Here is a 13,941-nt window from a genome sequence, read left to right as displayed (position 1 = left end):
GCTGAATCCCAATCTTCACAGGAAGTTCTTTACTCTCAGTGGGAATTCAGGAATGCAAATGCTTCTGGATTTCAGCCTCTCTGGAATCCAGTGCTGGAAGATATTTCTCTCCTTCCCTTTCTGTATATTTTGTTTAGCTGAAGGACTCAAAAGAGCATCACTCTGAGTCTGAAACAATGTGGGATGAATTTATTATTTTTGTACTGTCAGAATTACACACAGAATTGTCGGGAGCATAAATGGGAGAATTGTTTTTCCTTTCCAACACATATGTTAATACCAGTATGTAGTTAGGTTTTGTCTTACTTTTCCTCTTCACATGACTGCTACTTTTTTGATTTTTATTTTTACTGTTTTCTTATTCCCTGTATTTTTTCTTTTATTGATCTGAAGGGAATACATAGTCTCAAAAATTGGTTAATTGAAACTAAATTGCACAATCTGTTTTGATAAGGGCATTCAACTTACAGGTCTGGTAGTACTTAGATTTTAGATTCAGCCGTGGAGGGTATCATGAATAAAATTTGACTTAGAAATCTCATACATTTGGGGTAAACTTCACTTTCTACTTGTGTTGAAGGTGAACAAAGTGAAATTACAGAGGCACTATTGCTAATTTTCATCAGCAGGGAATATAGGTTCTGATACCAAATAGATGGAAGCAGGTAAATGTCTTATTCCCAACAATTATTTAAGAAAAATCGTCTTTTGACTGGGTAAACAAAAAAGTTTTTGCTGCAAAGAATTGACTGTCAGACATCTGTTTTTGTCACTGTTCCTTATTTTTTCCTCTGTGATTACTGTAGAATAATGGCATTTTATTTAATTGCAGTGCAGTTGAAAAATTGATTATGCAGTGACTTGAATGAGTGTTTCTGTTGGTGTGTAGTGTATTGCAATGGTAAACATTGTACTGTCTGATCAATATGTTAACCAATGAAAAGGTTTCTATCTGATTGTATAAAGTCACATTAAATTCTTAAACTGCATGCCTTAGGAAATTGTACATAGAAATACAAGTAGGACACATTAGTGAGTCCTGACTGTACACACAAAGGATCTTTGTTTTTGTGCATATTATGGATCACTGGGTTTTCTGTTTTGCTGAGTCATATATCACACAACAATTAGCAGTAAATTGCAATGCTGTATAGTAATTATAACCTAGGGTCTCACTGCTGAAGTCATAGTGATAGGAAGGATTTTCAGCTTTTTCTGCTTACAAGGTAACTTTTAGAAAAGGTTTTTACTGTAAAGTACATGTTAAAGACATGTACTCTAGGTTCCAGGAGGAATACACAAATGAAAATGTCTGTGAGGAATGAAATGTCTGTGAAAATGTGAGGAATGAAAGCAAAATTTGACTGTAACATTAAGGATTTCGAGAAAGCTAAAAGAGAAAATTTTAAAATAAAGCAGATTATCGTAAGGATATTAATTTCTTTCTGTTTTCGAGTTTGACAGTCCAAGCAATATAGGAGCTTCAGCATCTAGCTTCTTCAGTAGAGAAGGTAATTAAAAAAACTCAAAGCAGTAAGCTGTAAAAGAGTATAGAATCCCTGAGGAAAAAGATCTCAAATCCATGAGAAGTGTTACAGAATACCTAACAAGCTACAACGATAGTGCTGTAATTAATGATCATAGTTTTTCTTATCAGCTTTGTACAACTTCTCTTGAATTTCTAGCAATTGGTAGGATAGGATGACTAGACTTCCAAAATGAAATATTACTTAGCAGATGACTATCTAGGCATTGGAAGCCCAAATCCATTGCAGTGTTGTTACTTGGAGGAGCTGTGTTATCTGAGATGTTATAAGAGTGTAAACAATGGAAAAATGTAAAAAATAATGATGTGTTGTTAGTTAAATATATATTTCACTTATTTTATAGAAACTTTAATGAAAGACCTTGATGTAATAACAATTCCTAGTAAAGATGTTGTGATGGTACATGAGCCAAAACAAAAGGTGGATTTAACAAGGTACCTAGAAAACCAAACTTTTCGTTTTGATTATGCCTTTGATGACACGGCTCCTAATGAAATGGTTTACAGGTATGTCTATATGCTTTTTTTTGTGAACCTTTTTTCTCATGTTTTTTCCATGTCAATAACTGTTGCGCTTACCTTGGTCATAGAGTTTATTCCTATTCTCTGTGTCACCAGAGTGGTATATTGCTGCCTCCATTCTTTTGCCTGTTATTTTGTTTTAACTCTTTATCCCCAATTCTTCACCTGCAATGTCATCTCTGTGTCTGTTGACCTCAGTCCTGCTCCCAGTCCTCCTCCAAGGCCTGCTGGTTTCCAGGCTCTAGCATGTGTTGCCTCCTCAGCAACTGAGTTGCTTAATGAGCTCTCCACTTGCCTCAGAGTTATTGTCTTACTATTAACTGTGTGTGCAGCACCTGAGGAACCTGAGCCACAGCTTTTGGTCTTGAGGAAACCTGGAAGAAAAGGACAGCCCTAGCACCAAAGAACTTGCAGTTTGAATATAGGATGATTAAGAGATGGAAACAAATCAGGAGAGGGTATTGAGATATTGAGTTTATATTGCTGTATTGCTGAGATACCTGAGCTAGCTTCTCTGCTGGAAGCAATCTGGCTGGTGTAACATGGAATTGCATGGAGCTAAGTTACCTTGCTCAAAATGCTGAATCTTTCTGATCTAAAAAACAAGAGCCACATCATCCACCTTCAGGCCTAAGGTATTTAGATCTCCATTTTCTCCTTTGTTTTTCTGTTTCACTTCTTCTGCTGATACAGAATAATGCACACAATTCTATTAAAAGCATGTTTAGAAGTAGCCACTTGCCTTGTGCAAGGCACTAAATGGAGCAGATAGAGTAGGAGGCAAGGTTACACACCACAGCATGTCATGATCTTGGTGTGCAGTCTAAAGACTGTGAAGCTTGTTGCAGAGAATATTGATATTAAAAAGGAATTTGATGAAGATAATTTTCTTGATACTTTGAAAGTGCTTCCCATAACCTTAAGGAGTACTGGCAGAGGAATAGCTTAGTTCTTGTCTTTAATTCATAACTAGAAGGTGAAAGTTAGGATCGTGACCTGGATTGATAGTGGATGCTAACATCCAGTCAGTGGATAACAGAAAATTCATAGTAAAAGAATTCTTAACAGGCTGTGAAACCAAAACATTCTGTCTTGTACTTGGTATGCTTAGAGAAGGGTGGTGAAAGGAAAGTCTTACAGTCTGTTAGTTTCCATGAAGACTTCTAAACAGCAAAGCTGTGCCCTTGGAGATGCCTGTCTCTGCTGGTAATCTGCTGGTAGTATCTTTCCTTTCCTTGATACTAAAGAGCTGTGGGAGAGACATCTTGCTGGTGATGTGTGAAATAATTCTCCTCCTACTTGACAATCCGTTCTTCAAACCCCCCTTCTTGCTGTTTGTCTGTGTGAACGTAGTGTTTCAATGTGAGGGGTGGTTTCCAGCATAAAATATTGTTGTATTTTTGTACTGAGTTTTCCCCTGACAGTTTATATTAGTTATGTAACACATTAATGGCATTACAGGAACCTATTTTTAGATCCTTTTATTCATACTTAAACAGTAAATCTGTAGTTTTTCTCCCTCTCTCTCATATGGCACAGTATTGATCATTACTTGAAGGGCAATCTACTTCAAGGCCTCCTGTAATAAGAAGAAGTAAGAGCAAGATAGGTGTCATCATCTGCTCTCACCAGAACTTCAGGGTCACAGTGGGCAAAAAAAACCAACTGTTTCAGGTTGCTCCAGTTTTCTCCAATATGTTCAAATGACTGTATGTCTGTACTTTAAAAATGCTCTTCAGTTTGATGTAGAAAAGTACTACTCTATCATTGTTATCATTATTATTATTACCACAACCATTATTTCTATTATTATTTTGCTTTACCTATATTTTAAGTATTTTTAAATCCATGAAATGCAACACTGAGTTGCAAATTTTGTTAATATTAAAAAATACCAGTTTGAGTGGGTGTGCCTTATGAGTTTTAAAGAAGAAGCAGTTTACATTTTTGAAGGACCAAGATTGCAAATGAAAGTTCTAATAAAAGTAAAATTTGACTGTTTTGATGCCATTTGGAGTTGTATAATGCTTTATAAAAACTTTTTCGGGTATGTTTGTATTTTGCCTTACCTTAAAATAGATATAATTATGATCCTTTTTATAAATCAGCTAAATAAATAATTTCAGACTCAGCCAAGCAGAAGTAAATGGAGTATGCTCCATTTAGGATGGTGGATAGGCTTTGTGAAATCTTTGACTTTATATATACAAAGAACATACATCAAAATATGAGAATATCCTTTTGAGAACACAGGAAGTATATATTCAGGAGAAGCAAAAAGGAAATGGATGAAAATTCATGATTCAGCTAGACACAGATTTTTACATAGCCCTTGGCTGCTGAATGGCTCAGTCATGCCCATATTATTTTTGTAAGTGATCCTGTCATTGAAAGTGAAATGAAAGAAGGTTGTAACACCTCTGTGTTTCTGTAGTCATTTGTTCCTTTTTCTGCCACTTACAGGTAATTTATGTGTAAACAACTGGAAAAAAGTTTAGAAAGAGAGACTGTTACGGAGAGACTCTTACCTCCCTTTGTAACTCTCCATTAGTTTACCTTTTGCTTCTGGAGTTTGTAATGAAATTGTGGTGATAAGCAGCTGAAGTAGGAACAATAACTCCATGTATCTGAAAGTTAATTCTCTAAAATAAGAAATGATCCTTCAGATAATACTTTTGGCAAATCAAACAGTACTTCAGGGGTAACTAGATTTTTTCATTCTTAAGAGCTTGAGTACTAATTTTTTTGAGCTTTTTCTGAATGTCTGCATGTTTTCAAAATACTGAGGTGTGCAGTGTTGTTTTGGCCACTTGTCTTCCAGATTTAATCTTGGAAGATAATTTTGGGAGGAAAAAAAACCCAGAACTACAGCAAAATTTTGATATTGACAAAGCCCATATTTGCTCCACTGTCTTATTTTAATGTCTTCTTACTCTACCATATTTAGGGACTTTAAGGCTCCATTTAGTAAACTGATGTGACGCATGCTTAAAACAAGAACATTTTTTTTTCTAAGAGTTTAAAGGAGGATAATATTGTTTGAAAAGAAACAGGAGAGACTTCGTAGCTTTTGATTGTTTTGAAAATTTTAATACCTTAGAGCTGGTAGTTTCTTTAGTTCAGGAATTAATGTATAGGTGTCCTTTGATCTCTCAAACTACAGGACCAATTTTGTCACTCCTAGCCTTAACATTTTTATTATCCTTGTGGTAGTGGTACTTCAGTTTCTTAAGTACTGTTGTGTTTTGCGTTTAAGGTTTACCGCTCGACCCTTAGTGGAGACCATATTTGAAAGGGGGATGGCCACTTGTTTTGCATATGGGCAAACGGGTAGTGGAAAAACCCATGTGAGTATTTCTTCTGCATGTCATCAGTACACCTCTTTTTACATAATTAGATGAGTTCTAATAAATGAAGAACATGCAAGTTACAGTTCTGTGATTTTTATTGTTATTTTTGATTATTTTTTTTTAAATTCAGACTATGGGTGGCGACTTTTCTGGAAAGAACCAAGACTGTTCTAAAGGCATATATGCACTTGCAGGTGAGACTTTATTGGTCTGTTGGCTTTGGGAGGATTGGTTGAGGTCAATAAATTTTCTACTGTTGTACAAACATAAGGGTTGACATATTTTGCATGCAGTGAAGCTGTGGTAACATCAAAAGTAGTTCCTGGATGTGTAACCTTTACACAGTAATGTAAATATAGATTACTTCAAAAAATGTAATAACAGATGATTAAGTTTATAATTTTGGGGTCTTTTTGCATCCTCCAGTGTAACGTGGCAGTTTCAACTGCACTGTTTTAGGTTTGGTTGACTGAACCTATCTGTTATACTTGCAAAACACAAGAAATGCTGTAAAGTAGACCATTACACATGAATGAGTTTCCACTAAATGAAAATACATGATGAGATTTCTCTTTATTCTGGAAATGTATCCACAGCTCGTGATGTCTTTCTAATGCTAAAGAAGCCAAACTATAAGAAGTTGGAACTTCAAGTATATGCAACATTTTTTGAGATCTACAGTGGTAAGGTAAGTACCTGGTCTTTCACTGAGGAAGGGGCTGTTCCTCATTCACAAACAAGATTTTGAGCTTATCATATAAAGGATTCATTTCCTTTTTGTATTAAAAGCTTTATTTCAAATAATTCTTTACACTTCCTTTCCAGTCATGTTTTTCCATGTAATGCTTTGCATATTTTGATCTGGAATTTGAAACAGCAGTGTCTTTTAAAGCTCGTCTTTAACTGTTCTGTTTTCCCCCTTCCTTAAGGTTTTTGACTTGTTGAACAGGAAGACAAAATTAAGAGTGTTAGAAGATGGTAAACAGCAAGTCCAGGTGGTGGGATTGCAGGAACGAGAAGTCAAGTGTGTTGAAGATGTTCTAAAGCTTATTGAAGTAGGCAACAGCTGCAGGTATCTTCCATAGCTTGCACCAGTTTTTCGTCGTGCATTGAATAATCAGAACAAGATTGTTTTGGGGTCTCTTCATAGCGACCCTCTTTAATATGCAGTGGGGTTTTTTTGATGGTATTTTATGCGAGTAAGGGATGTACCTTCCTTTTAAATAAAGATAGTTAGAGTTTCTTTGTCTCCTAGACAGATTTTTCAACAGGATGTGAATTGCATGCATTATGTAACCAGCTTACTGACTTAAATTCACATCATTTAGAATCTGGAATGCTGCCAGATTCTTCATCTCTTAAAGGCCCTGATATGTTCTGGCAGAGGTTAAGCGCAATTTTTTTTTCTTTTTTTAAGTCTTCAGCTTCATTGTTTTTAAAATTAGCCTTGTGCATGGACTGCTGCATGATCAAATAAAAGTGCCATCAGCATTTTATGTGTAAGCTCTCTGATAATCTGAAATATTTGAAGATCTGATTATTCTTGCCTTTAAAAGAGAGGTGAAATGTTACTAATCTTTCATTTCTGTCTGAAGAGATGGAAAAAGAGGCATAATTGTACTGTGTACATCCAGTTATTAGGGTTGTATCTCTAGTGTTTACAAGCGTATTAGGCATGCTCTCAACACATGGAAAAAAATACAGGGATCTGCCTTGAAAAAGATACCATTGTGAGGTTAGTGTTTAACATGTATATTCCTTCAACTGCTCATGTGTCCTTCCATTCTCTTCTCTCGTTTACAGGACATCTGGCCAAACATCTGCAAATGCACATTCATCTCGAAGCCATGCAGTGTTTCAGATTATTCTGAGAAGGAAAGGGAAGCTGCATGGTAAATTTTCTCTGATTGATTTGGCTGGCAATGAAAGAGGAGCAGATACTTCCAGTGCAGACAGGCAGACACGACTGGAAGGTGCAGAAATTAACAAGAGCCTTTTAGCACTCAAGGTAACTGAACTGTTTCCATTGTCTTTGAGTAGGTGGAAGACTACCTATAATAGCAATGACTATTAAAATTAGTGGTTTTGCAGGCTTTGCTTGTCTACATTGTCTACTGATGTGACAGGTAAAATAGTGTATTGATTTTTTCCTCTGCCTGCCTGAAGGAACACTTGATAATTCCCAAGTAGAAACATTGCAGAAACATCATGCATGTGGTTTGTGTTGGAAAAAACCAACTAAATGAACAAAAAACCACCACCCAACCAAAAAAACAACTTCAACAAGAAATCCCCAGTGTCTGAGTTTGCAGAAACTTCTGATGTATGTCTGAATTGGGTAGGCATGTGACTTATTTTGGTCTGAAATACTAACTGGAAATAGTCTTACTGATCTCAGTATTTATTTCCTTTTTTATTTAGTAGAAAATAAAATTACATTGACAACATACTCATTTACTGCTGTTAATATATTAATTAAAGCAAAACAACAGCACCATATCCAGAAAGAGCTAACAGATAGATTAAAATAACCCTTGAAAGTTGGAATCCATTTTTGACAACTGTTCAGCAAATTGTTTGATACAGTCACTGTGCAGATTTTCATACCTCAATTCAGGACACAGCAACAGAGCTGAGAAATGCTTTTTAAATATTCATATGCCTTTTTTGTGTGTTTGTTTTATAGTGCTTGAAACAGGTTCCATCTTAATAGGGAAGGTAATTTTTTGAGATCAACTGGGGGAACAGTAGTTTTGAACATCTCAGAACTTAACTCTGTTGTTAGTTAGTTTTGGCTAGGTGTGCTACTCTCAGCACCAGCACTGTGAGTTTATATAAAGAATCTGAACCCCCAAATCACTGTGCTTAGTGTTTTATCCCAGTATAAACCTGGGAGAAGGCACCACAAAATTGCAATGTATATTGTGTCCTTACAAAATTGTATGTCATGTCAAAAAATCGGAAGCAGCAGTTCCAAAACTGTGGCCTGTTCTAATTTAGCCTCAAAGTAAACAATGCAAGGAATATTGTGTTGATGTTAGCACTTGTTCTGTTTTGGTGGATTCGGGGTTTTTTTCAGTTCACTTGTTGATTTTTGTACTGTCTAGTGCTTTCAATGCAATACTAATGTAACATACTTTAATTCTAGCAAAAGGTTCTGCTGCTGCTATACTGGTGATTGTGATCTAAATTCTGTGGGGAAGAGGAGATAAAAATAAATGGAGGTCTTGTGGAGGTTTAAAAGGTGGTAGAAGAAGATAGAAGTTTCTCAGTGATGCATTAGTTTTTAATTTTTCATCCATCCCCAAAACCATTGCACAGCTTTTCCCATTTGTATTCAGGACCGTTGAAATTATTGTCAGGTTCAAATGAAAGCAGTGCGTTCTGAGGAGTGGTCTTTGGTGCTAATCTGAGATTTGCTATTTGCATCTGGATGTCAGTCCTGTCTTAACCCATTCAGATTTTTGGTACAGGAGGTTATTTCTGTCATGTCTCTACATGGAAGTAGTGTTGCCATTGTGTTGCCTGTTTTTCTGAGCTGTGATGAAAAGCAAAAGTAGTTAAGAACTCCATTAATTTAGAAGCTGGCAGCATCCTCCTGTAATTTTTACAAAGAAGGAGATGATACAATTCTAATTTTTCAAGAGTAAGTAAACTAAAAATCATTATAGTAAATTAAAGTGCCTTAATTAAACTTGTTGATTGCTATATTGGCAATTCAGCGTAAACATTTGTTACCGCTTTTACATTGCAATTTCACTTGTTGAAAATCTGTTGCCCTTCTTCCTGCCTAATATGCTTTTCTCTTTATGTAAGTGTAGCATTGGTGTATAAATTAAAACATTCAAGGAATGCACTGCCTTGCTCACATATTAATATTGAGTCCTTTTTTAGCAGTTGCATGCAAAATTCACATTCAACAAGCTCCAGACTTTCTGTTTGTCTGAGCTGTGTCTATTATGTAAAATTCAGCTAGGGAGTTTTTAAATAATCACTTCAGTTAAAGCCAACTTGCCCTCGTGTTTGTTCTGTCCTGTCAGGGCAGCTTTATTCCAATCCCATTTTAAGTTCGTTTTATGATGTTTCACAGTTGCAATGCTTTCTTGGGTTATCGTCCCACAGTTCCTAGCCTGGCTTTTGAAGGAAGCCGTTTCTAGGAATTTTCAGAAGACCACAAGGATGTGTCTGCATGGAGGATTACTTGAACTTGTGTAGAACTATTTATGTAACACAAAGGCCATTCCATCTATTAGTGTAGCTAAAAGCAAAGCGCAAATTTGAAAAGTATTTGAAATATGGTTGTTTGTAGAAGTTCCGTGTGTAGATGTGTTCAAACGGAACCAAGGAAACATTGCATCTGAAGAGGTGCCTGTACACAAATTGTTAAGGCAAAGCCAGAATCTGGAATGAATGGTCAAAGTATGATGATGACACTACCACAAAAATGTAAAATCAAACTTTCTTTGTGTAAGCAATAACTTACTAGATGATGTTAGAGTGCTGAGTGGGCAGAATTGATGTTTAGATTAATGCTGTCTTGGTTTGCACTGTTGTACTTAGTTGCTACTGTAACTTCTTTAGTAATTTCATAGTATTTACATCTGTACAGTATTTCTCGATGGACCCCAACCCCTGTAGCCTTGAGAATGAAGGAGGAGACCTTATCCTTGCTTTTTCACATGAAGAGTATTCTAAAACAGGGAATGACTTAGGTTTTCTGGTGTCTTCCAATGCTGAGTACATCAACAGAGAAGCTATGCCTACTAGGTTTGTGGCATGTGGAAGCTTTCAGAAAATTTGTTTTTTTCCTAGCTGTAAAGAACGTCAGTGGTAAAGTCAGGATCAAAGCTACTGCTTGTAACTGATAGAGTTAACATGCTGTCTATGCTGCTTCTGCTGACAGAGGTTGTAGATTGCTTAGGCTTTTGTACCTGATAATCAGGAATAATTGTTAGCCTGAACATTTAACATCAGCACGGTTTTGTTTTGTTGCATACCATAGGTATGAACATTTTGGATGACATTCAGAAAGTTCTTAGAGCTTCTAAGTCCTTTATTAGTTACTTCCTCCATCCTGAACTTAATGAGCTGTAAAAGCCTAACACTTACTGAATCAAAGCTTTAATGGTAAACTTTTATGATATTTTATGGAAGAGCAGCACAAATAAAACATGTATTTTCAGGTTTTGAGTTGCATTTTTATTACATTTATTCAACCCATGTTTAAGAACCTCTTTGTTCTTTCAGGAGTGCATTAGAGCCTTAGGCCGAAATAAACCTCATACACCCTTCAGAGCAAGTAAACTTACTCAGGTGCTAAGAGATTCATTCATTGGAGAAAACTCCCGTACCTGTATGGTAAGTTGATTTGGTTAACTGTTATAACAAAGAGAAAAGACACTGTGGATTTAGGCTTTTAGGTTTAAAATCGGTCGCTTGGTTCTGGCAACGTGTTGGACTTAGATTTATCTACTAACTGACACTACATATGGAGGGAGCGACATTTCTTTGTGGTTTAGATTGCATAGCAGGAAAATTTTCTTCACCGAAAGGGTTGTCAGGCACTGGAATAGCTGCCTAGGGAAGTGGATGAGTCACCACCCCTGGAGGTATTTAAAAGGTGTGTAGATGTGGCAGTTATGGACATGGTAGTGATGTTGGCAGTGCTGGGTTACACTCAGTGATTCTAGAGGTCTTTTCCAACCTGAATGATTCTATGATTCTGTGATTTCAGGTAACTTGTTCCCTTCTCACTGTTTATTGACCTTTCTTATTGCTCGCTCTAGTTTTCTAGCTAGGCAGACAACTAGAAACACTTCTAGCTTGAGAAGCTTGTTTTTAATGTCCTAATTATATAAGAGTCTTGTTTGTTGATGCAGAATTTTGGAAAGCGTGGTGTAGACTGGAAATACAGTGATGAGTTATGATCACTAAATGACACAGACTAAATTGAAAGTTGGTATCAAGGGCACAGAATATGCTTCAGGCTGTTTAAGGGGAAGCTATTGGGATAGATTGGAGGAGTAGTTGTAAATAAATATGTAAAATATAAAAGTATATATAAATATAGGCAAAATATATACATTGCGATTGTTGTAAATAATTATTAACTGTTATAAATGTGTAAGTATGTATGAATATGTAAATTTATGCATACTTTATACATACTTACCATGTAAACAGTGATGGAGTGGTTGTAAATGTGCACTTGGATCAGTCTGAAAAACAGAATTCTTTTGACAGGGGATGGAAGGGATAGATTAAAGCACTGATGTCCAGTTGTCTTACTTGGGCATCCTTAACATTACTCCCTAGGGAAGTGTAAACTCTCTGCAGTGGACACTGCTAGGCTTGTTTGTGTTGGCTACTTTTCACAGACTCCTTGGAATTAATTACTCTAAAGGCCAGAGAAGTCTGCAGGCCACAATGTGAAAACCATGGTGTTAGGGCTGCCTAGGCTTCCCTTCAGCTGTTAGCTATGGTTCTAATCTGAAAATGGTAGTAAAAGATATTTTTTAACCTTTTTCTCTCCTTCAGTTTTCTGAAGGAAAAGACAGGATTGCTTTCCTTCCCACTGAGGCATACCTGATCTAGCTGAAGGCATCCCTGCTAACTGCAGGGGAGTTGAACTAAATGACCTCTGAAGATCTCTTCTAAGCCAAACCATTCTATGATTCTGTAGCTTCATAAATTCTGTACAGGATCAAAATGCTAAATTGTGCATCTCTAGCTAGTGCATCCGCTACTGCTGAAGGAGATTGGGAAAGTTAGCATGTTGGAAATTACTCTCAGTACATCCACTAATTAACATTTGTGAGTATTTAATGAAGTTATTAATTAAGGAAAAGAATCCCCACTGAAAGTCAGTGGAAATATGCTTGAATTATTTTTCTGTTTTCTCATTAACACAACTATAATCACTTCACAACGAAGAAACCCTTGTCAAGATGAGATCCTGGTTTCATTCTCATTCTGCTGTTATTTTTCCCTGTAGATCTTAGCAGCAACTCCACTTGTGAAATTCAGATTTTAGTGTTTGTTTACATGTAACTTTTTATCAAGAATTTACTCGGCAAGGTTTGAGCTTGAAGTTACTCTTGTGGTTTAACCCTAGCCCACAGCTATGGGATTTCTCAGCAAGACAAAGATTTAATCTGGTGTTCTAATGTGCTGTTAAAGAGTAAGACATTTTGCAACTATGTGGTGCTTTCCAGTATGGAATGGGCATAAGATGATGTAGTAAACTCTTGTGATTTTAACTTGCTAAGAGATTCTTGAAATTTCCTGGTATAAAATACCTGCTGTGCCTTTCCCACTTGTTTTCTGACATACTAATCTGCAAATAAGGCATTTGAGTAAAGTTTATTTTCTACTTTCTATACTTCATTTTTATGTGACTTTTTATTGTTTATGGACTGCCTGTTGCAATTATAAAAGTTACATCTTTAGGGAAAACTTCCTAACATGGACAGTTATGATTAGGATCTGCTTCCTTCTAAAGAATCCAGAGACATACAGTCAGCATAAATAGGTTGTTTGAACTTTACTAGTCATTGCAGTTTTACTGGTCTTGTCCTTAAATAGTTTTAAAAAACATTTTATGTTGTTTTCGAAGAGTTGTGTAATAGGATAATGTTATCACTGTTTGAAAGGTGCAGTGTGACTACACAGAACAGCCTCGGTTTTTAGCTACTGCTGCTCCTTGTCATGCTGCAGTCATAGCTGAAGTGCCAGACCCCTCAGCCCTCCAAGGTGCGGGTAGGGGCCTGCAGACTTCAGTGTCCCAGCAGGGCCATTCACCCCCTGTAATGGCTTACAAGCAATGTAAACGCATTCAAAATAGGAACAATGGCATTACAAGTCAAAGATATTCCTGTCCATAAGTGTGCAGCTTTTTCCATCCTTATTTGGAATTACGAATGAAGAAGTGAGTGACAAAGAGGTCGGAGTCTTCCTGTCCTGCCAGGACTGGGCTTGTGGGGCATGAGGAGATGTCATGCACCAAGTCTGGTGCCCTGAACTGGGTATCCACATGGCTGACAGCACCTGCAGTGGCACTTCCCTATAGCTGCTGTGTCTTACACTGTTTAAAAATGTTGGAGCAGTCTCCTAGTGATACAGCAGTTGTTGTAAATAGGTAAAGCAAAGGAAGACATGGAATTCATTCACCACTTCCCACTGGCAGGCAGGTTCAGCCATCCCCAGGACAGCAGGGCTCTGTCATGTGCAGTGCTGGCTTGGGAAGACAAACATCATCACTCTAAACATCCTTGTCTCTGGTGTGCTCTGAACATTGAACTGATGGAAGAAGTGCACATGTCTAAATGAGTTGGGAACTTGTAGTATTTTGTTAATTGGCACCCAGAACAAGTGACATGCAATTGTGTGATCTTAAATCTACACTTGTTTTCATTAGTAACTGATGTGCAGCAGTATTAGAGGTTTACACTAAAGTCTGTAAGGTAGTAGCTCTTCAGACTTTCTAATCACTTTCCACCACATATTTTTCCTGTCTCCTTTTGC

The 13,941-nt window shown here is 36.8% G+C and overlaps 1 protein-coding gene across 1 annotated transcript in view; it reads left to right on the top strand.

Annotated features, from left to right (window-relative positions):
- The window catches only part of KIF2A (kinesin heavy chain member 2A), a 34,781-nt gene that overhangs the window by 9,626 nt on the left and 11,214 nt on the right, over nt 1-13,941 (top strand). Inside the window, exons 8-14 of the mRNA XM_009080977.1 lie at nt 1,891-2,053; nt 5,325-5,415; nt 5,549-5,612; nt 6,015-6,106; nt 6,348-6,490; nt 7,222-7,426; nt 10,666-10,776. Of these exons, the coding sequence (XP_009079225.1) occupies nt 1,891-2,053; nt 5,325-5,415; nt 5,549-5,612; nt 6,015-6,106; nt 6,348-6,490; nt 7,222-7,426; nt 10,666-10,776 (869 nt within the window). The remainder of the gene's footprint in view (nt 1-1,890; nt 2,054-5,324; nt 5,416-5,548; nt 5,613-6,014; nt 6,107-6,347; nt 6,491-7,221; nt 7,427-10,665; nt 10,777-13,941) is intronic.

Source organism: Acanthisitta chloris, unplaced genomic scaffold (genome assembly GCF_000695815.1).
Source record: "Acanthisitta chloris isolate BGI_N310 unplaced genomic scaffold, ASM69581v1 scaffold12860, whole genome shotgun sequence".
NCBI lineage: Eukaryota > Metazoa > Chordata > Aves > Passeriformes > Acanthisittidae > Acanthisitta > Acanthisitta chloris.
Note: the sequence above shows the minus strand (reverse complement) of the source record. Positions and strands in the feature narration are given on the sequence as shown.